This window comes from Paramormyrops kingsleyae, chromosome 1 (genome assembly GCF_048594095.1).
Source record: "Paramormyrops kingsleyae isolate MSU_618 chromosome 1, PKINGS_0.4, whole genome shotgun sequence".
In the NCBI taxonomy this organism is placed as follows: Eukaryota; Metazoa; Chordata; class Actinopteri; order Osteoglossiformes; family Mormyridae; genus Paramormyrops; species Paramormyrops kingsleyae.
In genome coordinates, this window is record NC_132797.1 from 9,255,204 (window position 1) to 9,281,591 (window position 26,388).

At 48.8% G+C, this 26,388-nt stretch overlaps 1 protein-coding gene across 5 annotated transcripts in view; it reads left to right on the forward strand.

The window, feature by feature from the left end:
* The first annotated feature begins 12 nt into the window (after positions 1 to 12).
* The window catches only part of LOC111853376 (proton myo-inositol cotransporter), a 34,250-nt gene continuing 7,874 nt past the window's right edge, over positions 13 to 26,388 (forward strand). For 2 of the 5 annotated variants that reach the window (XR_011989270.1, XM_072708998.1), the window contains exons 1-4: positions 1,679 to 2,533; positions 8,034 to 8,193; positions 12,445 to 12,653; positions 22,030 to 22,138. Coding sequence is in view for 4 of the 5 variants with exons in the window: in XM_072708998.1 (XP_072565099.1) it covers positions 2,011 to 2,533; positions 8,034 to 8,193; positions 12,445 to 12,653; positions 22,030 to 22,138 (1,001 nt within the window). In the remaining variant the exon portion in view is untranslated. Of the gene's footprint in view, positions 163 to 1,677; positions 2,534 to 8,033; positions 8,194 to 12,444; positions 12,654 to 22,029; positions 22,139 to 26,388 lie in introns of those variants that run through there. The other 3 variants (XM_072708991.1, XM_072708995.1, XM_072708990.1) reach the window with 3 other exon arrangements.

Below are 26,388 nucleotides of genomic sequence, written 5' to 3' on the forward strand. Positions count from 1 at the left end.
TCCCGAACCGAGGCACCGCGTGCCGGCCGAGTCGGGGCGGTCATGTGACAGCAGCACGTGCCGCTTCTACTTAACCTTTTTATGACTTGGGAAGAAACTTATATTTGGTCGATCTGTTGTCGACTTGAAGGTTTTTGTGACAGTAATATCAGTGCAGGCCAGGTACGTCGATGCTTTGAAAATTATACTAATCACTCCACGGAGCATGTGGTAGCTGAAATAATGAATTTAATTTACGCTTAATGTAAATAAGTATGTTGTAATGTGTATGATAGCATATACGTGCAGTATGATATGTGTATATTTAAATTATGTCATGTCATGCAACATATATCATACATGTATGCCAGTATTAAAACTACAATTTATTTCACTGTTTTGACAGTGACATGACAGTGTTTCAGGAAATGGGATTTAAGCGTTATGCTCATATGTGCCAACAGAGGGCACATGAAACGCGCTTTTGAAATAGGGGAATCAAGCAGGCACGTGCAGAGGGGGGGGGGCGGAGGGTGCTTGAGCACCCGCCCCTTTCCTCCAGGATGCCTCAAGTGCCCTTTTCTTGGGTTTTTTGTTGTTGTTGTTGTTTTTTTAAATGTGTATGTGCGTATGGAGCCCTGTCTTTGCCCCTCAACAATAAAATGTAACTATTAATCTCAATTTTGCTAAATAAAAGGATCTGGCTTGCATCAGTCACATGACTGCCATTAACCAATGCTCGCCCTTGAGGGCAGAGCGCGCTCGCTACGAGCCGGGTACGAGCTCGCAAAGTGCACGCGCATTTTCTGCAGGCTGGGTGGTGCAGAGCTGGAGGAGAAGCAGGCAAATTAATTGGAAGGTGCAGACTGCAACAAAACAGTAATTAGGGTGTACAGCGCACACTATAGTCTATAACAACAAATTAATTGAAATAAATTAGCGTGCTGTTTGTGCAACAGCGCGACAAACATTACCTGTCCTTTTATGAACTGCACAAGTAGTGGTGGTCATTAACTGCTAGCTAACTGGGTAAGGGTGTTACAAGGGGGTCTGTAGCTCTGTCCACCGTTTTAGGGAACATGTTTTGTTTTAAAGTAAGTTACAGGACTTTTCCCTTCTTTTCTGTAGGGATTTTATTTCACTAAAAACGATCTAATATGGATATCCACATAATTCCATATTAGATTCGTCATGAATGTGAGTTGTTGTTATTCAGCCTGTTCTATCTTTTTTAACTTTGAGCACCCGCCCCTTTAAACGTCTCTGCACGGCCCTGGAATCAAGTAAATTTTGCATGCTGCGGGGTCTCTTTATCCAATGCAAAAGATCACTATTGGGCCAGTGAGCAAGGTCCTTAACTCCAAAAGCTACGCTCTGACCCCAATATGAAAATATGTCTGTGTGTCTCATATGATGGGATATATGAAAATCAATTAATGTATAGGTAACTTTAGTAATGTAGAAATTTGTAGAAATTACAAATATGAAGCAAAAAGTACTTTGTTGGGGCCAACTGCATACCTTGCAATTTCAGCCCTAGTGTCGCCGTCGATTAATGCAGCTACTATTTTAACTGCGAGAATGAAATGTGTGATATGAGCTTGGATACTTGGCATAAGCTCGCTTCGGGCTCCGTACGCTTCTCGGCTCCGCCTCCACACCCGAACGTTGTCCACGGAAAAATACGACTCGTCCCGAAGCGAGCCGAATGTCGTGCTTCCATGTTGGATCGTGAACGCCGCATAGGCTCGCCCTTCCGATGACGGGCTCAGGTGACGGGCTCCGGCGAGCTCCTCCCCGGCCCCTCCTCTGCCTCACCTCTCCTCCTGTTTATTCGCGTGCTTGTGGTGCTTGCCCGCCCATTGGGGCACAGATACGGCGCCTTCAGCCTCGGCAGTCCGGCGGAGCTGCGGGCGCATATGAACGCGTTCTGAAGTGCTCGGCAGCTGCTGGGGTCTCGCCGATTTAACGGCGTCTTCATTCCAGGGAAACCCTTTGATAAGCGGGCTCCCGTGTACTTGCTGTCTCCTTATGTCCCGAATATCTAGCACCCATGACTATAACCTGCGGAGTATGAGCAACTTAATGGGGGAGCGGAGGAAGAAAGCGAGCGACGACGGGGAGCGGGGGCTCATCAAGGCTGCGTCCAACGCCAGTATCCAGAGCCAAGGCGCCGCGCCCGGGGACCCGGAGAGAGCCGCTCGCAAGCAGCTCCAGCAGGATGTCACGCCCGCCTTCGTTTACGTGTTGGCCGTCTTCTCGGCACTCGGCGGCTTTCTCTTCGGCTACGACACTGGAGTGGTGTCGGGGGCCATGCTGCTGCTGAAGCGGGACATGCAGCTGAGCACCCTGTGGCAGGAGCTGCTGGTCTCCAGCACGGTGGGCGCCGCGGCGCTGTCCGCCCTGGCTGGTGGCTTCCTGAACGGGGTGGCCGGCCGCCGGCTCTGCATCCTGGGTGCCAGCTTCATCTTCTCGGCCGGCGGGGTGGTGCTGGCCGCCGCCGGGAGTAAGGAAGTGCTGCTCGTCGGACGGCTCATAGTCGGCCTGGGCTTGGGTAAGTTAATGTCCCGGGAGCCTGTTGCTGTCCCGAAAAGTTTCTTTCTCTTATATCCTCTTTAAGTTGTATTATGTAAGCTTTGTTTTGCATCTTCTGGTCAGTAGTGTCAACTTATTTCTCTCGGCTTCACAATCACCTTCTCGAAGGCTCGGGCGACGATATTTTTGCTGACACTACTTATGAATCTAAAGCTTTATGTTCGTTTCGACGTGTCAGTGCATGCAGCATCAACCCTGAAGTACTGTAATGAAGCAGCAGATCCTATGCAAGGCTGGGTGGTAAAATACCACGGGGATCCGTCCTGTCTGTAACCGACAGGTAAAATGTGCTGTCGGAAGATTTACATTTTTTTATACTACCCGATCGTTATTCTCAGCCAGGAAAACAACAGAAAGCAGGATGAAAATCCACGAACAGTTCTAATGTACGATCTAAAAACTGGTTTCTTTTTGCACTTTCAGGGTATTTATTCGTTGCAAGCTGGTTTGTAGGAAAAACAATCAGTAGTAGAGAAGATTTGTTAACGTAGATGAGGTTTTGGTTGTGATTTTTTTCCTTACATACATACATGCATAGGTAGCATGCATTTGTGGCATGCATGTATCACCAGTGACTTTTTTTCCCACAACTCTTTGGTTTTGAGATTGATCAGCGCATCTCTTTTGGATGTAAATAGCTACCATAGTGGCGTTCAACAGGTTGCCTTGTACAGAACTGGTAGTTGATCATTTTGACGGAACAGGGGAAATAAGTGCTTATGGGTTCCTGATTGCGGGAGGTGTCGGATCACCTTCTTGACGCCAGTGTTGCTGTCCAGGGCTCTGTTCTGATGACCGATTGGCTGGCACTGGGCTTGGGAATGGTGACCCTGGAGCTTCCAGCACCGTTGCTGGGTTCCTGGTTTCCTTTGTATCATCCCTGTTCGCTTTGCACACGTTCCGGTGTAGCGCGTGCTATATGCTGCCGCATTTCTGGAAACATACGGCTGTGAAGAGCGTCGCCTGCTAATTACCGGCGGACAGCTGCGGGCTCCGCGTCTTTTCAGACGAGTCAGAAGCAATTAAAAGGCAGTTAAGTAAGTCATTGAGGGAGGCTGTATGCACACGGACGCGCTTCGGAAATAAGCCTGGCGCCTGTGATTATGGAAATGGCAAATGCAAATAGATAATGTAATATTTCTGCATTGCCGGTAATATGTAAATGTAATGCATGTGCGTAGTAAACGTTAACCTTCTCACTCAAACTGAACCAAAACCAATGAAAGAGAGTGATGCCTGCTTTTTTTTTTTTTTAATAAACCTCTTAGAGGACTTGGGTAAGAATTCATTGGATACCTGTGGTAATGGCAAAACTGCAAGACATAAGATATTTTGTTATTCTCTTTTTAAAGCCTCCTGCATGTCTATCTGACAATACCCTTTCTTTTGCCTGACTTTGAGAGTTTGGGAGGTGGAGTACCTGTACAGGTTTTTCCTGTCCGATGATCATACTGTAGCTTTGTGAAGACCAGTAAGGGAGGCTTACCATTATGGGAGAAGCAGACGGCGATGACAGCCTTAACCTCTCATTCAGACATGAGCTCTTCACTCATAATAATCCTTGACTCCCAAAAGATCGCTGACAGTCACCCTCCTTCCTTGATCAGGAACTATGTTTAATATGCTGTCATTTTGGACATTTCAGGTTAGGTTGGGATTTCAGCCTTGTGGAAGTTTTTGTTTGGACAAATTAATTTAATGTTTAACTCATTGTGTGCAAGGCTTTGTGCAGTCTCGGTAATTGTGATTATTGCTTTAGATAAATTCACTTGTGGTTTTCTGGTGTTGACTGTAGATCTTGGTTATTTTGCTCTGCCCGCAACTGGTAACCACTGTGCAGTGAGCTTCTTGTTGTTGGGCAAACTGGGCATTTGGTAATGGGCGAAAAGGTTGTAAAATGATAGCGGGCTGCTTCCATACCAAATAAGGCTGATAACCCAGCCAGTCTGCAGCCCCATCTTGCTGAATTCCACGTTGCTCCAACACTTGTTTGGCCAGTCGTCTGACTGGGTTACTTGCATGTAGTGTTGTTTTTGAGCCAATCTAGAAGAAACTAGCCACTAATACTGTATACTGTGGGCCAACAGAACTCTCACAATTTTGGAACTCTGAGGGACCTTTCTGCATGAAGAGTGGTTCCCTATTTTTTTTTACTCAAGTTAGTCAAGGATTTTCAAATTAAACTCAGTGACTGGTGTATATTGACACTTTTAGATGTCTGAATTTCCATAAATTAGATTTTGGTGAGCTTAAAGGTCACGTTAAAAATCCTTTAAAACAAGAGTCCAGTACTCGAATGTTTTAATGATCTTTGATGTGACCTTTACTGGAGCTCTTTAGCTAAAGAGCCAGATGAGAAGTTTCTCTGTAGGTAGATGCCTGATTTCTAGGGGTCACAAGCTCGGAAATTGCTCCAGAAAGTTCTCCCAGAGGTCATCACTATCATTACAAGATCTAGCTTTGCTAATTTACTCCAAATTCCTTGAGTTACTGACACTGTTCAGTGCTCTCTCATTAAGCCAAGAGGTGTGGATTACCCTGGGTGCAGTTTCGCTTCATTAGAATGACAGTATGGGATGGTGGGTTTAATGGCCTTCAGTGCAGTGTTCACCGTCTATGTTTAATTAGTGTCTGATGACAGTGAGCTGTAAATCCTGAGGGTGTAACATATCTGCAGATCTCCCAATAAAATTATGGGTCAGCCAGTGGATCTGGGCAGCTGTTGGACACCAGTGCAGAATATGAAGACATTAGATGGATTTTTTTCATTTGTTTCTTATTACTTTTTTTTTCTGGAGGGCCGTTTGTTTACTTAATTGATGTTCTCCTGAGGCGGCCCTCAGCTGGCCTGCTGCTACTGCACTTCAGAGTTTTGTGTATATTTGCAGTAAATTCTCGTGTTTTCCTCAGTGTATTATTTTTTTTATCATTAGTTATGGTCACGCTGTTGTATCTTCCTTCCCCTTCTACTCCCCCTGCATCATTGTTGTACTTCTCCTCCCCCCTTGTTCCCCTCTGCATCATTATGTCGTACTCCTCCTCCCCCTTTGTTCCCCACTGCATCATTATGTCGTACTCCTCCTCCCCCCTTGTTCCCCACTGCATCATTATGTCGTACTCCTCCTCCCCCCTTGTTCCCCACTGCATCATTATGTCGTACTCCTCCTCCCCCCTTGTTCCCCACTGCATCATTATGTCGTACTCCTCCTCCCCCCTTGTTCCCCACTGCATCATTATGTCGTACTCCTCCTCCCCCCTTGTTCCCCACTGCATCATTATGTCGTACTCCTCCTCCCCCCTTGTTCCCCCCCGCATCATTATGTCGTACTCCTCCTCTCCTTCTTATTCCCCTGTACCGATATTGTACTCCACCTTCCCTCTTGTACCCCCTTGCCAGACCACCTCTCCTTTATCCTCCACAGAGCTTACTGACCGTTCCACAAAAAGATTAAGCTTATTGTTTTTAGTTCACCCCAGACAAAAACATCTTGTACTCTGCACTGATTCTGAAGAGGTCTGGGCATACATTTTACGCTGCACTTGATTTTTATTTTGTAATTCTCTGTTTGCTGAGCTACCAAAGTAACACGCTTCTCGGACTGCCTAGTTTACCACCCGCTTTAGCAGTGTGAGGCAGCACTGTTACTAATAACTCCTTGCTGATTTGTGCCCAAGTCTTTGTCTGTACGATTTGAAAAATGCCTGATTTATGAGAAGTGAGTCATTTGTTTTTCTACATCCAGTAACTCGGTTAAGTGGTTTGCAGTCATGCTAGGCACATTTCTCAAAGAGAGGAGCTGCTCTGTTGAATTGCTGTACCTATAGTTATCCCAGTGCACGTATGTATGTATGAATGAATTTTAGGGCCTTGATGCTGAGTCTTCGCCTTTCCACTGCATTTGAGTCCTCGGGCGTTCTTAAGATCTGTGTAGCTCTGTGTCTCTGCAGCCTGCCGGATCGTTCATCTCATCAGGGAGATGATCGGCTGTCTCTGTAGCAAGTGATTGGTGTGCAGCGTCCCCTATGGAGATCCAGGGATTTATTCAGCCCCTCCATTATTCCATATCTCTCCTACCTATGGCCAACTATGTCATGTTGAACTTGATTGCTGCGCAGATAAGTGAAGTCCTGGCGGATCGGGTGAGACGTGCAGGAAGTGAGGTTCCCGTGGCTGCGGTGCGGGCAGCTCAGTGCCGTTCCTGATGCCCACTTTCTTCACTCACTTTTGGTAAGAGCTCCTTCTGGCTCGCTTAGAAACGTGATCTGTGCAGAGTCCCTCGTACCTGTAAGTGGCAGCTGGGAAGCTCAGCCTGCTTCTCTGTGGTCGTAGAAGGGCGTTAATTTGAAGGACTGTGCCTGTCAAGTTCTGCAGAGTGTTCTGGAGCTGGCGGCCCTGCAGACTGCCCTAATGAGAAGGGAGAGCACCTCCTGCTCTCCCCGTCCCTGCTGACAGTGACAAGTCCCTCCGCTCCCTCCCTCCTCCTCACGCTGGGTAATAAAACCATCCAGCAGTCACCAATATGCCTGACTCACTTTGCCAGACATCTTCTGGTCACCTGTGCGTGATAATCTGCTAAAGCAGATTTTCCAGTACAATCTCCCATCTTCTCTGCTCTACAGAGAGGTGTTGGCGAAGGCCTAGACCGTGATTGGTAAAGCTGAATTTTTGGCACATGCAAATATTTCACCTTGCTCCGCGCTGCTTTTGACTTTGGGCTGCTTTTAATTCCCGGCATTGTTTCTGAATCGTAATGAGATGTCAGTAAATCTTGTGGCCCCCTTGTCCCTGATTATTGATTAACATCCATGCAAGCTGTGGAGCTAGGTCACCATGGCAACAGGTACGTTGTCTGCCAGGAAGCGGCGTTCGGAGACTATTAATAGACTGCATTCCAAGCAGGGCTGACGTCCCCATTGCTGAATTTGGTGAAACGCGCTCTGCTGGTTTGTCTGTTATTCCACGTGCTGTTTATCTCTTCCAGTTCAGACAGCTGCCATTAGTATCAAGCGGCTGGGACCAGTCAGATTTCCATACCACTAGGTGCCCGCTTTCCCTGTACAGGATGGGCTCATCGCAGAGGCCGCTCTAGGGCCTGTGTTGTCAGACTTGTTAGGAGTGTTACTATAGCGGCAAATCGTAGTTGTTGAGACTTGGGATTTAGGGGATTAGGGAGAGGTGGATACGTTGGCTGAAAGCGGAGTGTCATTCCCACGCTGTCCTGCAAGATTGTATGGTGCTGGGGCACATGTGGTTTATGCGTAATGAAAGCAGGGTTGCCCGTCTGGGCGTTGTCAGCATTGCTGTTTGCTGGCTGTTGGCATGCAGATGGCCTAGCTGCAGTTTGCCAGTGGTTGATGTTGACTTTTACTGAGTCCCCTTTGTGTACCTTTTACCGATGTGTACATTTTGAGACTGACTTGCCTGGTTTGTTGAGTCTGCCCTCTGTATCCTGGCCCAGGCATCGCCTCCATGACGGTACCGGTGTACATCGCCGAATCATCACCTCCGCACCTGAGAGGCCAGCTGGTCACCATCAACACGCTCTTCGTCACAGGCGGCCAGTTCGTCGCTAGCATCGTGGATGGGGCCTTCAGCTATCTTCAGCGGGACGGCTGGAGGTACGAGCCGCCCGCCTGTGTTTGTGCTTCCCTCCCCACGCAGGAAGTGCCAGCATGCCGTGAAACCTGGTATTATTCCATGTTCTGGTTCTCAAAGACTTTGGTGAGTGCTTTGGGCTTCCTTGCAATGCAGGGAGTGTTTCTCCATCATCTTCACAATTTGAGAGAGAAGTGTGAAGAATCGGCAGCTGTATTTTGGCTGCGAGGTTCCTTTCCATTCGCGGTTTGCTTCGTTGACGTGTGTTGCGCTTTGACTGAGTTTGCTGTAAACATGCCACATGTCTAGGTACGTGTGTGGGATGCATACAGCATTGAAACCTTTTCCTGGCTTAGTTGTGTTGCGCTCTGTTATGTGGGACTCGGTGGTTCCACTTCAAGTTGCTACGTTTTGTCACAAATATGAGTTGGCAGAGCTTATCGTTGAGAGCAGGGTGAACACATGGTGCCTCTGAAAACCTTATTGCTGTCATAGAAGAACTTAATGACCACCTCTGATCTCTTTAAAGCCCTGAGCTGGGACATCCAGTAGGGTAATCAGGTTTGAATTCAGCACCGCCAGCAATAACCTCATCGTGGCAGGTCCAGATCCATCTGGTACTGCATGTAGAGTTCATGGCATAGAACCAGAGGCTTCTGTTTCCAGTAAAACCCTTGGGGATGAATCTGAATGTCATCGGATGTCTGAATTTGACCTGAAATACTTTTAACCTTTACAGAGGGTGCAAATCTGTTCAGATGAGAAAATTCTCTTTCTCTCGACTCCATTTTCCATCAAAGTCATTGGATTATACTGGAGCTGAAGTCTCTGAGCCGATGAATGATAGCAGTGGGTATTTCTGCTGCTCGGCTGCTGTAGTCCAGGTCAGAACAATGCAGGCAAATAATGGACTCGGATACTGTTGCATTAGACACTGGCACGTTCCCTTTTTAAAACCGTTTGATGGAATCGCTTCCAGCTCAGATTCCTTCTTTCCTTACTCTGCCAAGGCTCTGGCTGCCCCAAGTACCATGACTGGCCTGCAGACAGAACCACAATCAATATACACGATAGCAAGGTTGTCTGCAGACTGACTCTTGTGGATTTGTTGTAATTACACAGCAATGAGTTTCTTTTGCTGGGTGCCTGGGCTCAGCCTCAGCGAGGAGCTCGGACATTCGGGAGGGACTCAGAGTAGGGCTGCTGCTCCTCTGCATCAAAAGGAGCCAATGGAGGTGGTTCAGGCATGTATCTAGGAAGCCTCCTGGGCAGCTCCCTGAGGAGGTGTTTCAGGTATGTCCAACTGGGAGGAGACCCCGGGGCAATCTGGAGAGGTATGTCTCTAAGCTGGACTGGGAGCACCTTGGTATTCTCCCGGTGGAGCTGGAGGAGGTGGCTGATGAGAGGGTGGTCTTGGCAACCTTGCTTAGACTGCTGCCCCGGCGATGGATGGATGGATGGACGGACTGACAGACGGGTGGATAAATACGTAGCAAGTAAATATAAAGCATGCAGGACAATGATCTACGTAGGCTTTCTGGCTAAAGTGACAAGCCTTACCCATGTGTTTATGGTGTGTTAGATGTAAGGGGCGGGCGCTGATTACAGTGCGTAGCTGCACCCACCACACAACGACCCACCTCAGGGAGGGAGAGAACCTCAGTGCAGCCGTGCGGTGGGTGACACCTCAGCACCACGCTAGTGGCTGGTTCCTGCCACCAACCCCCAAATTTCCCTTTAAGTTGGAGGATCTCTAACAGACCTTAAAGGGTCTGTTAGGGTTAGTGTAAATTGGTAAGGGGGGTCAGGACCCTCAGACGTGTGGAGTAGCAGGTTTGCAGTTAGGCCACAGAGAGCAGCGAACTTGTGCAGGCAGAGTAGGCCAACCTGGCCTATGAACAGAGCCAAAGTCCGCCTGACAGTCAGCGCTCTGGGGCAGTGAGGAAGAGTTGGGGAGCTACTGGGACACCATGATCCAATATCTCCCCTTGTGCTGGAAGCCCATCCTGCTAATGTTGGAACGGGGATTATAAACACTGGCTAATGACGTCCTGCAGTCCCTTCAAGACCAAAATCATGTGCCGCATAGAGTAGGCAGCTGTGGTCTCCCAGCACATTTCCAAAAAATGTAATTACTCGGTAATCTGCTTAATTCCATCCCATCAAGGATGAGTTTATGGATTTTGATGACACATGTGCCGTTCATCAGAGTGAGTGACTGCCACATGGGTCTTCTGAGTTATTTAAGAAACCAACCAAGAAAATCACTGGGGAGCTCAGCCAGGGGAAGGTATTTGATAGGCGCACAGGACTGTGTTTGGAAATGAAATGCTGAAGGAGGTAATTACAATGATTTTCAGTAACTGATGGATGGCATTAAAATGCAGCTCTGGAAGCAGCTAATACACAGCAAGTGTGTATATACATAACTACATGTGTGTTTTTTATGTAGTCTGTATCTGCATGTGCTTGATAATTAGCTGTGCACATTACATACAATGTATCATCTGACAAGTAGTTTTACAAACCCTTATGCAAGTCAAATTATACGCAAGTCAGATTTACCTTCCTATACCATTCCAGACGCATTATAGAAAAGTCAAAAATATACTAGTAATAGTCAAAAATATACAATAGTCAAAAATATACTAGTAACACGTACTAAAGAACTTAGTAAATTTCCACTTTTTTTGATTTGTTGTATGATGCTTTTTAATTTAAATCTGGATTTTACAGCTATCTCAATTTACTCAAACTCAATTACTTGATCATTATAGCATTGATTAAAAATTTCCTTTTTAATTGCTCTGCAATATGGTGGAAGGAAGATGTTGCATAGTAGATGAGGGTCCAGATAAAGTGTGAAAGCATCAGTTCTGTGGAAGCGCTTCACAAGTGAATGAAAATGCAATCGTCTGTCAATATTGCAAAGCAGAACTTAAATATCACCACAGCATGACTGCAATACAAATACATCTTAAAAGATGACATTCAGGTTGAACGGACTTGGCCAATAATGTGAGAGTAACCATATATATGTGCCTTTTAGCCTCTTGAAGGAGCCTAGCCTGACCTTTTCTTCACTTTGACCAAAATCATTTTGCTTAATTTACTTTCTACAATTCCTGCATAATCACTGCTAAAGCAAAGGTTAGCCCTGTCACTTAGCCATATCATATTCCATAAGACAGTACAAAATAACCATATAATATTAATTTTTATGAACTTATTGTGTGTTTTTGAGTTGGGCTAACAATATTGGAAAAAGTTCACGTTACGATCTGTTAAATTGGCAACTCACAGCAACACCACCAATGTCAGTGGATGCAAAGCAGTGCCAACGAATCTCTTGCTTTTGCTTAATATCATGTCTATGGAATACAAAATATTTCTATGCAGCAGTAGACTGCTATGTTTTCATAACCAGATCTTGTTCGCTATCGCTCTTCTCCTCCTCGCTACTTTTAATTTCTAGGCAAACACACCACACTGTCTATGAGTGGGTTCAACAGCAAGGATGGGGATGGTTTACTGTCTCGGAGAGCGCATGCAGAGTTCATGCGACAGCAGTGGTGATATTCTTTTCATTTATATATAGATATATGTCAGGGCAACGGGCAGCAGTGGTGCAGTCAGTAGCGCTGTTACCTCACACCGGCCCTTTGTGTGTGGAGTTTTTCGCACGTCCATCCTGTGTGAATCGCTATTTGCCACATCCTCCGCTTCCCTTCACTGTCCAAAAACATTCAACAGCAAACTTATATTATATATCAGGGGTGGGCAATTTTATCCGCAAAGGGCCGGTGTGTGCAGGTTACTGGGATACCCATTATGTCAACTGTTCACACCCAGGTGCGAGGACCCTTCAGTCAATCAGTCCTCAAATTAGTAATCTAATTAGGGAGTTGCAGTGAAAACTCGCGTACACACCGGCCCTTTACGGATAACATTGCCCACCCCTGTTAGATATGAGTGATTACTTGATGCATCGGTAGGTTATTGATATAATCTGTAGTGACAGCCCTACTGGATTTACTTAACCCTGTTTTACTTGACTTAAAACCTGCCTACTTTTACTCTCAGTGTGCTGTTGCTGTGTTGTGTACGTTGTTTGCGATGTGTAGACACCACTGGGATCATGTAATTCAAGGTAATAAACCAAAGGCTACCCTCTGTGTGGATGGCAGGCTTCAGCGAGGTCAGCTTTCCACACGGTTCACTCAGGCTAGAGGCTCAGTCTCTTCTCTCTGTCTCCGTGTCCCGTCCCTCCGCAGGTACATGCTGGGCCTGTCGGTGGTTCCCGCCCTGCTGCAGTTCATCGGGTTCCTCTTCCTGCCGGAGAGCCCGCGCTGGCTCATCCAGAAGGGCCTGACCCAGAAGGCCCGCCGCGTGCTCAGCCAGATCCGTGGGAACCAGAACATCGACGAGGAGTTCGACAGCATCAAGAGCAGCATCGAGGAGGAGGAGAAGGACTCCGCGGCAGGTGAGAGGAAGCCACGGACAGGGGGCAGGCCAGACTTCCTGTCATGTGACTGAGAATGGCGTTAATCATGTCATTCCACTGCGCTGTACTTATTACAGAGGTATGGGACCCTCTTTTGTACTTTTTGTTTGCATAAAAATAGATGGAGGAGCTGCTTTGGGTGCTGAAATCAGGCTGAATTTTGCTGCTTTAGTTCCCTTTGACTGGAAGCATGAGGAGGGTAACTCAAGGCTAAGACTCTGAGAGAGAGAGAGAGAGCCTTCATGCTGGCCTTAATAAGCTGCCTCACACACCGTTTCCTCGCAGAGGCTCAGAGGCCCTGCCTTGTTTCTGTCGCTGGAGTGGCTCTCCGCTCCTTGGGGGTCAGTCCACGGCGTTGCCTTTGCCGCGTCTCTTGCCCTCCTTCTCTATTACGCCGCAAGCCTTCACCGGTTTTTCACAGGAAACGTTCTGGTTGCTGGTGGAATTTAGAAGAAGGGTTACCTTCAGGAGCCGCTCCAGCTGGATGGCATTTTATGACGGCCCAGAACTTATTGCTGATGTGCCGAGAAAAGTGCGGTCATGGAGGCAAAAGAGGAAGAAATATGACACATCGATCTCTTACATATATTTTTTTTTAAAATTTTTTTTAAATGGCCCCAGTTACTCCGGAGCCCCTGGAATTGTCCTTCCTTCCCCCCCTTAACAGTGCCCCTTGGCCTTGTGTTCACCCTGTACACATTAGCAATGTAGATGGCGCTATCCTCATTAAAAGTTTGTTCTTAAGACGGACAGATTGCCTCTGGTCAGGAACTGGATGTGTGATGGATTCTGACACGTGGCTAAAATGGTGAGATCAGTTGCTGTCTATCGGGTCACCTTTGATTAAGAGAGACGCCACCCTGAGGGATGGCAGGGAAACGCATGATTTTCCCGACACTAACCTCCAGTTTGCTAGAACACATCCATCACATTCATCTCCCCTGTCGTGGGGGTCATGTCCCTGGGAAAGGTCATCAAGAGACACTGTCCCTGTTGGAAAAGCTGGGGGTAGATAGAGGTTCTTGAGAGGCTCTTCAAAGATCTAAATTGATTCTACTCTCTGAAGGACCTCTCCTCTAATATCTCCACTGTCATCAGTGTCCATCTCCTCAGCCCATGGCCTTTCATAATATAATAATAATAATAATAATAATAATAATAATAATAATAATAATAATCCCTCATTTGTTATAACATTGTGGACTTTCTCTTGGGTGTCTACACGACATATCCCACCCAGGAGATGGTGAGATCATGTTGTTGCCCCCCTGATAATATGTTTTGTGGTCGTTATTCTTCCACTTTGATTCAGGGTTGGTGGATGCGGATTAGCTTTGAAGTGTTTTGTTTTAGCAGGAGTATGAGGAGATGGTTGTGAATGGGTTCCTCTGTGATGCAGCGGTGCTTCTGCGCCATGTGGCTCACGCTGCTGGGGCCGCTAAGCGACGCCTCGCACGTGGGGTGTGAATCGACTGAGGGACAGATGGAGGAAACGGCAGCAGAAGGTGCCTCTGTGCTGTTTACCTGTATCGCAGCAACGCGAATGGGTCCGTTAACGTTGCACCAGCACCTCTATAGCAGTGTTTTCCAACCCGGTCCTCAGGACCTCCCAGACAGCTGGGAGGGAGCAAAAACATGGACTCTAGGGGCCACCCCGAGGACCGGGTTGAGAGACGCTGCTCTAGAGGCCGCCCCGGTAGCACTACTGGGGGCTTCCCGTCGTATTCCTTCCAGAACGGCAGACTAAGGATGTATCCAAAAAAAATTCCAGGCGTCTATCATCTGTGCTGTCTGGCCTGCTCAGCTGTAACTCTTAATCGTGTTTATCAGCAAATTTCAATTTTTAACTTTTTTTAAAAATTTTTTTTATTACACAGAACGCCCAGCAGCAGCGGAAAGATCCTGCGGTTAATTGGATTTGTGGTAGCCAGCATTTGTTTGGGGAAAGGGCTGGTCCGATATGATTTGCTTATCGGGGCCACATGTAAATGATGCTAGCCAATTTTCAGAGCTGCTTTTCCATTGCTTTGCATCGGTCATGCTCAGTTCACCGATTTGCTGTGAGGTATTGCTTTTGGTTTGTTGTAATGTAAGTTGCATCCAGTGTCCTCTATGGCTGAAGTCCAAATGCATGAGTAATCTGATGGTCTTCGGCGAGCTGATGGAATAGATGCCATCCTTACTGCTGATTAACCTGCCCACACGTGCTCCTAATCGTCGAATACATTTTGGCTTGTTTTTGCTTACCGTTGTCCTGAAGCATCCTAGCTGATGCTTATCTGCTGTGTGATCAGCCTGCCTTATTTCGGGAGGACTGCATCCCACTGTACACATCGCAGCGCTGCGCTGATCTCCTGACCCCGGTCAGAATGCATGCCACAACATCTAGCAGCATCTTGCTGCTGAATGAAGCTCTCCGATTCCTGTCTTGAAGCTGACTTCCGCATGGGAATACAGAGTGTCTGCGTTTTCGCCACTTGTTCCCATGCATTTTGGAAAGAGTATTTAGAAAGTTGACAGAATATGACCTGGATATTAATCCATTTTCTGTAACTGCTTATCGATTGTAGGGTCCCAGGAAACCAGCAGCCCATCCCAGGCAGAACAGGGCAGTTGCCAGGGATACCTTTGACGTACACACACACACACACACACACACACACACACACACACACACACACACACACACACACACACACACACACACACACACACACACACACACACACACACACACACACACATCAGCATCAGTCTACCAAACCCCTTCAGGGATTGGAGAGAACATGCAAACTCTTCTGTACTAAATATGCAGTTTAAATATTGCATGGATGGCCTGATTCATCCTGGTGCATTCTGCAGGATGCAGGAAATCGCTGAAATGCAGCGGTCAGTGCTGAGTGGTTTGGGCCCATCCAGCCTTTTAGTTGTATTAAACCTGAGAATATTTCCGCAGGGATCCTTAAAAAGGTGCTCAACTATCCTGAAATAGATTTTCAAAATTTATGGTTATAAAGAGTCAGGAAATTCCCCATGACACTCTACTTGGCTAAAATCTATCTTCCCTGATTACTCTGCAAGGGTCAGACTTTGAAAACTTTTCCGTGTTTGCACTTTTAACACTTCTAACTTTAAACATTGTAATGCGGGAACGACTTTGCTGATTTTATGAGAATTTTGCACCTCTGTTAAGGTCTGGTCTAGTGCCTTTATTTATTTATTTTTTTTTTTTTTTGAGAAACCTGTAATTTTTTGGCAAAAGTGAGGCTGAGGGAAATCCCCCGTCTCCCTCACTCTAACACTCGGGTAGTTTTCCTTTGCCGTTTATAAAAAGGACTTTTAAAGGCATTGATTCTCATTTTAAGAATGGAGCAGCTTCCTCCTGTAGCTCAGTTTGATAGCAGGGTCACTTCTCTGTGATGGCTGCTCTGCTGTGTTGATTGCATTTGGGCGGGGGGAGGGGGGGGCGGTCGCTCTGAGAGACCCCAAAGTTCACTGGGAACCGGAGCTGAAAGACTGCAATCTGCGAAATGATTTTTCACGGGCTCCCGCCTCCTCAGGGCAGGGCGGCAAGCGCATGCCTGGGGTTCAGGCGGTTTGGCCATTTTGCGGTGTAATCAGCACAGTGCCTTCCAAAGCTCAGAGACCAGGCAGGCCCTTCTGCAGCGCCAGCGGAGTGCCGTCTGGCAGAGGCATGATGGGCTCTGCGCTCGGCTGGCCGTGCGGGGCAGCCGCTACGTGGCTGAGATTGTTATTGTGATTGTGAGTGAGGGAAGCGTGATTAATGTCCTGGGGGGGCGGGCAGTCCCATGTGGCCAGAAGCCGCTCTCCCCGCTTATGCCTCGGCGCTTGTCTTTAAGGTGCAGATCGCTGATCACGGGCTGAGGTGGCAGATGGGTGACACTCACATGTTGTGTTCTGCTTCACAGATGGGAAATTAATCTCGACCATCCTGCCAATGTGTCACATGGCAGTCGAGCTGCATGCGAAACTGTGGAGCATATTATGTGCTGAGCTTTGCCATGTTCCCGGCCCTGTGTGTGTGAGGCCTTTCGATGGCACGGGCCTGCGATTTGTCTAGCAAAACTTGGGTGTTTATGGTTAGGCTGGATCGGGTTAGGCTTAGGCGAAATTAAGCATTCTTTGGTTATCCTTCGATACCCAACTTGCTTCTGCAGTTTAATGTAGAGGTTTGGGGAAAGCGTCCCACAGTTACTGTTCGCTTAGTAACGTACAGTGCTCTCAAAGTCTTGGGACATTTGCTTACAGCGAGTAGGTTTAAACATTTTCAATTGCTTGTCAATGGTCTTTTATGAAACCAATAAATGTACATTTTTTTTACAGAATTAAGCATCCCAAGACTTTCTGTGAGTGCTGTATATTCTAATTTCTTTTATATTAAGTTATGTCTTTTTAATGCTATCTAATATGTAATACTCAAACTTTTCTTTGGAAAATGTGTTTCCTGGTGCAGAGTAAGGCACCAATGGGGGGTGAGATGGCAGAGATGTTACTCACACACCTGCACTGGGGGCTGGCTCACACCCTCCAGCCCGCATCCTGCCCCCCACGGCTCAGCCGGAGCTGAACACGACCTCTCTGACCTGCCTGGGTTGGCTTTAAGCAGCACTGCACATCCATCTGCAGCACGACTCTGTTGCCAGTAATCACTGAAAATTATGCATAGAGTTACTGTAAGTGCTCGTTATTTCAGGGTAATGTTTGTCTGCTGATGAACTCCTGCATGCATGAGCCTGGTGAGGAACCATAGGTGGAGGTCAATGTAGATGCGATGGTGCTGATGTGCCAATTGCTGCTGTGGGACAGACCTGACCCCGGTCACCAGTCCTGGGGTAGTGTCTCTTTTCTGTGCATCGGTGCACCATCAAACTGAAGGTCTGATTTTATGGTGCAAAATTGCTTTGTAGTCCATGATGAGAAGAGTTTGAGGAACATGGTTTCACCATTGTGATTGGTTAGGAGGGTGATTGCTCTTTCACCCCCCCCCCCCCCCAAGCTGCAGGCTGATCAGTGATAGTGGATCTGTGGATCTAAAATCAGCAGTAATCTCGATCCACAGAACAGCTGCAGTTGGCTCAGATTTCCACTGATGGCCCAGGATAAATGGTCAGGCAGGCCAGTCCAGCTCTGTAATTAACCTTGTGAGGGTGGATATCATGCATGTGGGCCTCCTGCCCTTCTTGGCCTCTTTGGGGACGTGCTTTGTGTCCCTTCTGCATTCAGTCCTCCTTATGGTTCCTGCTCTGGTCACTGCCATGTAACTCCCTTCTGGCTGTGAGTGATGCTGAAAGGCTATATGTATGTCCTGTGATTAATTCCGGAAAAGCCCATGGACGGACCCCCCTCCCCCCCGGACTCTCAGGGTGATTTATGACCTCCCTGGCCTTTAAGGGCCCCGCCACTATATTTTTTTGGTAATAGTGGTTATTTGTGGCTTTACACTGGGATTGTCACTTAGCCTGCGGTGACAGTGCGGATCTGTGTTCCGTCATTGATCCGAGATCCCGTGCTCCAGAGCGCACGCTTCACGGCAGCTCCCCAAGGTGTGAGGCATGAATGATCCTTTACATCTCGCCCCTGGGATGGATCCAGCAGTAAACAGTAACGTCATTTGATGCGTCTGCTTCAACATGCAATTCTGCTGAACTTTGTCCCTGCTTGCTGGTCAGTTCGTCAGCCTTTACTGTTTGCGGAATTACAGAATTGCGAATGATTCATTCAGGGAAATACGTTGGTAAAAATTGTGTATATGAAAGCCATTAAAACAAAAATTGATCTTGATGAATATTCCCCTAGCTGTAGTTGTCCCCTCTAATGAGAGTGAAGCAGACAGTATGTACCAGGATTACTTATTTTTATTGCACTGTACACCAACAGTCAGGGCACTGGGTTACCTCCCCCCCACCCCCACCCCCCCATCACATGGTCCCAGATCCCAGCTCCAGGGCCTCCTCCCTGGGTCACTGCTGCTCCACACTGGGGTCAATATGTCCACTATGTCACATGGTCAGTGTTCTCTAAATGTCGCCTGCTGCTCATTGGCCTGCCTGCCAAATGTTTTAGGTTCCCACGGCGACGCCCAACCTGCGTCCCCTTCAGCAGAGATCAGCAGAGACACTTTTAGCATAAACTCCTCGGAACCCTGAAGTTACGCCTCTCACCACTAGTTAAACTTCAGTGATTGTTTTCACTTTCTGGGGGTAAAAAACCTGTTATTTCTTGGAGCTTTATGGTGCCGGTTGTTGTAGGAGATTTATCATTGGGCCTCCTTGTCAGAAATGTGTCCTGCAGTCCTTTGAATGCCATGGATGTGGATCTGAATAGTCAGCCTCTGCCTTATTCTTGTGGGTGTCCTTCGGGGTTTGAGTCCTTGCCCTCCAGGGCTATTTCTGGCTTGGCACCTTTCCCCGGCAGCAGTGACGCCTGTGAGCTCTTCCGCTTGCTTTGGAGAAGGACCGGCCCGGGGTTCGAAACGACGTGATTGGATAACATGGCAGCCGGATTATGGAGAATCACGGTGCTGCTTCACAGAGGGAAATGAAATCGGTGTCCATGTTTCTGCTCTCCTGTACACAGTGGGACACCTTCCCCTTTTTACGGAGGAAGCAGGAGCCACGACAGTAGTTTTAGATACACTAAGCACACTTTGCTTTCGGTGGGATGTGTCATCAGTCTGTTTCTCTGTTCCTCTTTGTAGTCTTTGTATACATAAATGCCACTTGGCATTCGCATTGCTCAACACTGCGGTTTCAGTTGCTGTTAATTGGCCCGTGTCAGTACAGTCATACATTTGAGATCATCCACACATCCTGTACATGTGGCCCATTCAGAGCATAGTGTCAGTGGTGTGTGAGGGCTCTGCCCTTAAGAGCAGCTCTGCAGGGCCCCTGAACACCTCCTGGTGCAGCTGGTGAGCTCTGCCTGCTCGCTCCTCAGAGCACATCCCAGAGGGAGGAGCACAGCCCGGTACTCCAGCAGGAGTGACTCCTAGCAACGGGAAGCCCTCCAGGGCCCTCGTACCGGAGAGCGCTGCAGACGGCGCCGACTGACCAAAGCCACGTGAGCGCAGACTGCGGCAGACCTTCCGTTCTCCCTTGGCCCACTTCATTAAGTCCAGACCAGAAGCAGCACTGCCTGCCAAGTCGGTCCTCTCCAAGCCGTTAGAGCAGGGGTGGGCAATCTTATCCGCTAAGGGCCGCTGTGTATGCGGGATATCGCTGCAGCTCCCTAATTGTGTTACTAATTAGAGGACTGATTGGCTGAAGAGTCCTTCATCTTGGTTTGAACAGCTGACCTATAGGTTATCCCAAAAACCTGCATACACACTGATAAAATTGCCTGCATCACTGGTCAGTCTCTAATGCAGGGGGTCTGTTTTATGCTGAAAGCCGCCTTTGTGGGTTTGTGAGTCCATGTGGACGTGACTCTTTGGACTTTTAGCTGATTGCTTTTTCCTTTTTTTTCCCGGTGTGCTTGGCAGGCGTGTGGTTTCTCTGAGTCGGGCTTGTTTGTGTCGGGTATCGGTCGTGTGGCGCCGGCACCGATGCCCCTTCCTGTCCTATCAGCAGGTGCTTGCTGATGAATCACAGGGCATCGGTCACATGGTTTTTGGGCCGCATCTGAACCAGGGGGAGGCATTGTCATGTCCACTTGTCGGTTTGCTTTTGAAAAGCTGCGGTATAACCTTTTCTCCATTTCTTATTTTCTTTAAAGTGTCACCAGATATAGGGAGCCTGTGAAGTTTGGCCAGGTCGTGTCGCAGCTCTGGCCGTTCAGTCACTCCCCCAGAAACGGCGGCCCCCGCCACTAATCAGCGGTGCGTGGTGCCTGGTGGAAAAAAACGCCACTTTTTACCAGTAACACGACACCCAGTAACAAGGTCATTGTGGGACGAAACACGGAGACAAGTGTATAATAGGAGGACTGGTCATTAAGGATTAATGATGTCCGGGGGAAATCAGATAATTGGGGCTCTCTGCTGCAGGTTAAAGCCAACAAACGGCAATCTTTCCCTCACTGATGCCGGTGTCGTTTCAGAGCAGATATTACGGTGTCTGTCCATGTAATGACTCATCCTCGCAGAGTGGAGGCGTACACATGTGAAGATGTTAGCTCCCTGTGGCTTAGGTGGTATTTTCATTGGTTCCTCGCTCTGAATCGCCCTGATTATTGGATGATATCTTCTCCAGATACGTCTACCTAACTGTCCCTGTAACTTTTTCATGGGCTGTTAACGTGTAACATTTAACATTCAGGGTGTTGGCCACCATAGACTGCTTGAGAGATTCTCTCTTGGATCAGCAGTAGGACATGGATGGCAGCTTACAGGGTGTCCAGGAAAGAGGTGGAGACGTGTGCTTCGTTGGCCGATATAGACTGTCAGTCCATGACTCCAAGATTCTGCCATTTTGCCATCACATTCCTCTTCCTGTCACCACCATTCTCTGCAGTCTGTGGATAACTTCTCTCTAAGGTTAAACGACTTCTGTTAACATCCCTTGAAGACTTTGCCGGTGAACCTGAATTTAGCCCTCGTGGTGTCTCCTTTCACTCTGCTGTATTATGGTGACTCTTGGTCATCTCTGTAGTGTAAGTGCAGAGGGTCGACCTGAAGACTTAGCTGGCCGTGGTGTGGCTGTTTGCTGGTGTGGCAATACCTTTTATTTGTAACGCACTATATGTTTGAGACAAATCTCAAAGTGCTACAAAATAAGAAAAAAAGAAAAGAAAAACGGGGGTAACCCGCAAAGTTGATTAAGTTCTGCTGGTTCTACACGTCAGGCTGTGCCTATGCTTGGACTCCCCCATCGCGTCTTCTGGGCTTTCCCTGAACGTCCGTATGACGTGTTTCTGAATTGTGTCACTGTGCCTCCATGCCGATTCTGCCCTGCAGGTGGGGGGGGGGGTCCTGTGAGGGTCAGGAATCAGGCAGCTTTATGCTGAAAGCAGGGGCTGAGTTGTTGATCCAATGAAATGTTCCCGTAAGATCCGGTAAGTTCTGCCAGCGGAGCCCTCGTTGGTATTTTGCTGGCTTGCTAATGATCGCCGGACACCTCCCTGATCCGTGAAGTGCAAACGCTGTCAGACTGGCGTTCCTGAGACAATGCGGCCGCTGTCTTGGTGCCCACACCCTGCCAAGCTAAGCAGAATTACAGTCGGCGTACCCACTCCACCCTCCCGCCGCATAACCGACATGCAGTCACTGCCCCATCTCCTCCAGACAGGAAGCGCAGAATGCTGATTGGGCGCTCCTGCATCCCTCCCAGACGGCGGCTTTATGTATGACTCGCAGCCCGAACGGGAACTGACGCCCACCTCTCTGCTTCCCCCCCAGGTGGCCTGGTGATCTGGCGCATGCTGACCTACCCCCCCACACGGCGGGCGCTCATCGTGGGCTGCGGACTGCAGATGTTCCAACAGCTGTCTGGCATCAACACGGTCATGTAGGTACCGGCCTCCTCCGTGTCCTGCTGTGCACCGGCGCATTCCCAGCTTCCCAGTTCGCTTTCCTGTAGGAGTTCAGCGGTACGCCTGATTAATTCCAGCGCGGGGGGAATGATGGGGGTAACTCTGCCCAGGGAGTTGGGGGGCGCTCTCGCTGTCTCTGCAGTCTGCTGCCTCTCTAACGTGCCTTTCAGTCAGAGCTTTTCCCTGGGGAAAGGTTACGGCCTGTGCTCCTGCCAGCGGCCTGTGCTCTGCCAGCGGCCTGTGCTCTGCCAGCGGCCTGTGCTCTGCCAGCGGCCTGTGATCCTGACAGCGGCTTGTGCTCTGCCAGCGGCCTGTGCTCTGCCAGCGGCCTGTGCTCTGCCAGCGGCCTGTGCTCCTGCCAGCGGCCTGTGCTCTGCCAGCGGCCTGTGATCCTGACAGCGGCCTGTGCTCTGCCAGCGGCCTGTGCTCCTGACAGCGGCCTGTGGTCAGAGCAGTCAGGTACACCGTGTTCCTTAGGAAACGCAGTCGAACCTGCAGCCCTTGCATCACCTGCCCCTGTTGCTGCTCCATAGGTAGCCTGCAGTATCCCATCCGAATATCCCACCCTAAACCAGCAAGTTGTCCATTAAACACAATTCTTCCTGAAACGACCCCTGTCGCTATCTCAGTCATGTACTGTGAGAGAAGACCGAGGGCTTATGGATTGCGACTCCAAACACCCACCCCCAAGCTAGTGGAATGTCTGTCTTCATGAAAATATCTGTTACGTAACTTTGCAAGGTCTGATTTACACTGGGATGACTGGCAGCCTGCAGTGATGTCAGACAGCGGGAGGTACCATTGTTTTGGGATCCCAAAGTGCCCCATGACCACTCAGTATCCCGGTTTATCCCAGTACAGCGTTACCAGCGAACCTGTGTTGAGTGAAAGTGAACGCGTGTGTCATGAGTGTAACATGGTAATGAGCGCGGACCTTGATGACATTTACCTCTCAGCTGCTTTTAGGCATTTTTGTTTTTAATCATCTTTCATGACGGTCTTTGGCTGTGTGCTGTTGCTAGGCAACCCCTGAAGGAGGAATTTTCTTTCAAAGCAGCAACTATATATATGTGTGTGTGTGTGTGTGTGTGTGTGTGCGTGTGTGTGTGTGTGTGTGTGTGTGTGTCTGCGTGCTGTCTGGTTCTGGAACACAGGAAAGCTGACTGAATTTAGTTTGTCATCATGACTATCCCGCTGTCACCAAGTGACAGATCCGTGATACAGAGCCAGTGTGACAGCCAGGGTCGGCTCTGTCACACCATAATGAAGTGGCTCCCAGGTTGTGGTCCCTCGCCTGGCCATATGGCACCGGAGCATGGCCACCGTCCCTCCCGTCGTCACCCTGCGTGCCGTTGTCCCGCCGTCACCCTGCGTGCCGTTGTCCCGCCGTCACCCTGCGTGCAGTTGTCCCGCCGTCACCCTGCGTGCCGTTGTCCCGCTCCCTGTGCTCGGCCACGGCTGATCTCACCCTCCTGGTGTGGATGTACGTGCTGATTTTTCAAGATGTCCTGTACAGTGTCCCTGTGAAAAAGACGCTTTTTGCACATTGGGGCAGGACTCGGGGGTGTGATCCATCATTCATAGTCGTGTTTGTTGGAGTGTGGTCATCTCCAGAGGGTTTACAGAAGGCAGAGACACCATCCTAATGAAGCCTTCATGACGTCGCTCAGCTAGGGTGTGTGTTAGGAACACTGGTGTCTGTCAGAATTGGCATCCCTTTCCATGTTTGTCTTGACGTGACTTTAGTAATTATCTTAACAATCTGACGTTTTGTCTGAGGTCATTGATTTAGTGTCTGATGAGGTGTGTGCGTTTTTGCAATAATTACATTGCGATTCAAAACCTGTAACTTTTTACCTTGTGGGGGCATTTTTTCGGTCCTCACAAGGATGACCTCAATTTTATAAAAATGTATCGGGTGAAGTCAGGTTGAGGAACATGCCCTGGTAAGAGTATTGCCGCACCCACTGAACAACGAGGCACCTTGGGATCCCAGATAGCGAGTTATACAGATATGAATACTCTGTGTGTTTGTGTAGAACCCTACAGCCCTGAATCTGCATGGAGAGGGTGGAGATTCAGTGGCTGAGTGCGGATGCTGGTTTCTGACCCGCAGCAGCAGCACCAGCAGCCTTTGTCATGCTGCACTGGGCTACAGCGACAGTCCGCATGTAAACACCCTGAAGATGCTATCACCAACGCTCTCTATTGGTTTGAGAAATCTTCAAGATGTCCTGCATTCCAAATCTGTCTGCTCTGGATTGGATGCCTTGATCAGTTCAATACTTACCCAGAAGCCCTTGGGGCACATTTGGGTAGCTAATCTTTGGTCATATTCACACCGGTTACTGTTCTTGCTGCTGTGTCTTGACAGTGTGGTGTGTTTTGCTAAGAGCAGCATATTACAGGAGTCTAATCCTCTACATACTGTAGAAGTGCCATGAAAGGTTAGAAAACATCTTGTTTTGTGATGTTTCTGAGCTGTCTGAAGCGGACAATTACACACCAATTGTGAACTGATTTGCCGGAGCTGGAATATAAGCTCTAAGTATTAAATTCTGATAACAGGACATGGGGATCGTTGTTATTACCTTCTAGTAATGGGATTTCTGTTTAGTCACAGTTTAGATGCAGATAATGATCACTCAGTGACGCAGTGCTGATATTAGATATCTGAACATACTGGTGCAGATTGTTTGGGTAGGAGGTGGACCAATTAAGGGCCGTGCCCGATTTCCCCCCCCCCCCCCCATTCCAGACTGACTGAAGGACTGAATGCTCGTTCATGCCAAGAACAGCACTGAGGTAATCAAAGCCGCAAGTAATGCTGCTTCCAGAAGCCGCTGGCTCACTGCTTTGAAAATAAGCCATTGGACAGTGGTCTGTTTTTGGTGCGGATCACTATTGACGGTGAGTCAGGATTAGCCGTCACGCCCCAAGTAAGCGCTCTTTAAATAGAAGCAGCGTCCACAGAGGGACATCGTGTTTTCAGATTGGAAACGCTCACGCCCTCCACCCATGGAGAGAAAAGGCCGCTTGGCAGCTCAGATCTCGAGGAGGAGCAGGGGGGGCACGTACCGTCTTGGGAAGGCCAGCAATCACCCACGGGATATTTGCAGGCCTGGTTTCTTCTGATTCGGCATGTTAGCGGTTAGATGTCCTGTCTGTCTCTCTGCTGGGTGTGACCGTGTGGACCTCCTATTTTCCATCTTGGAAACACTGAATTTAGGTGATGAGAAGCTCATAGCAACCCCCCCCCCCCTCATCTCCCCCCAGGTACAGCAGGAGGGCAGGCAGGGCATTCTGACCTGCCATTTGGTGTGTTTTGGGAAGTGGTTACCATGGTGACCCCCCCACCCCCTTTGGGATCAGCGTATGGGTCGCTGATTCTGTTGCCATGACGGTGTGGTCCCCAAGCACTTTTCTAAGTGCTCTATAATCCCACAGACTCGTGTACGCCGGCTTGGCTTTGCACTCAACGTTGGGTTCCATACCGCCGGTGCTCGTGTGACGCTCAAAGCCAGCATCGAATGAGCAGCTTGTCCTGGAAGACCGCTGCTCTGTTGGTGAATGTGAGGGCTGCCCATAGGGCTTCCCGGCTGAACGTTGGTCTGTGTGCCACTGCCAACCACCTCTGAAGCTCAGGATGTCACGCGTGATCTACAGCAGGTCTTGCTTTGTGTCTGCACTGTGGGGAGGCCTCCCTCCCTCTGCTGGACCTCCAGGAGCTGCCTGGTGGGAAGCGGTTAAAGCCCCCACATTAAGCGTGTGAAGATGAACTCTGGGGCAACTGCTCTTCTAGACCGGATGCCCATCATCAGACTGCAACGTGTCTGAACTGTGACTTTGAATGGCCATTGTAGGCCTTCAGCACATTTTATGATGTTTCTGTTTGTCGTCAGGGTTTGAACCCTTCACCTCTTCGGAGCGTGTTTGCAGGAGACTGTAGTGTTGCTGTTTTCGGAGATGGGCCAGATGCCGCTGGGCCCGTCACGCCCCTGCCAGCTCTCTGTTCCTCCGCACCAGCAGGTAGCCGGATGAAGGGCTCCCTGAATGGGCCCCCCCATGTGCCCCAGCAGGGGGGTAATGACCACGTGGGCCGGGGCACCATGCTGGCATCAGCTGGGCCTGGCGATAGTCGTTATCTCCAATTATCCTCTCTACCTCAGGGGGAAGGTTTCCTCACCAGCCTACAGCAAGATCTAAGGCCCTCGCTATGACTCAC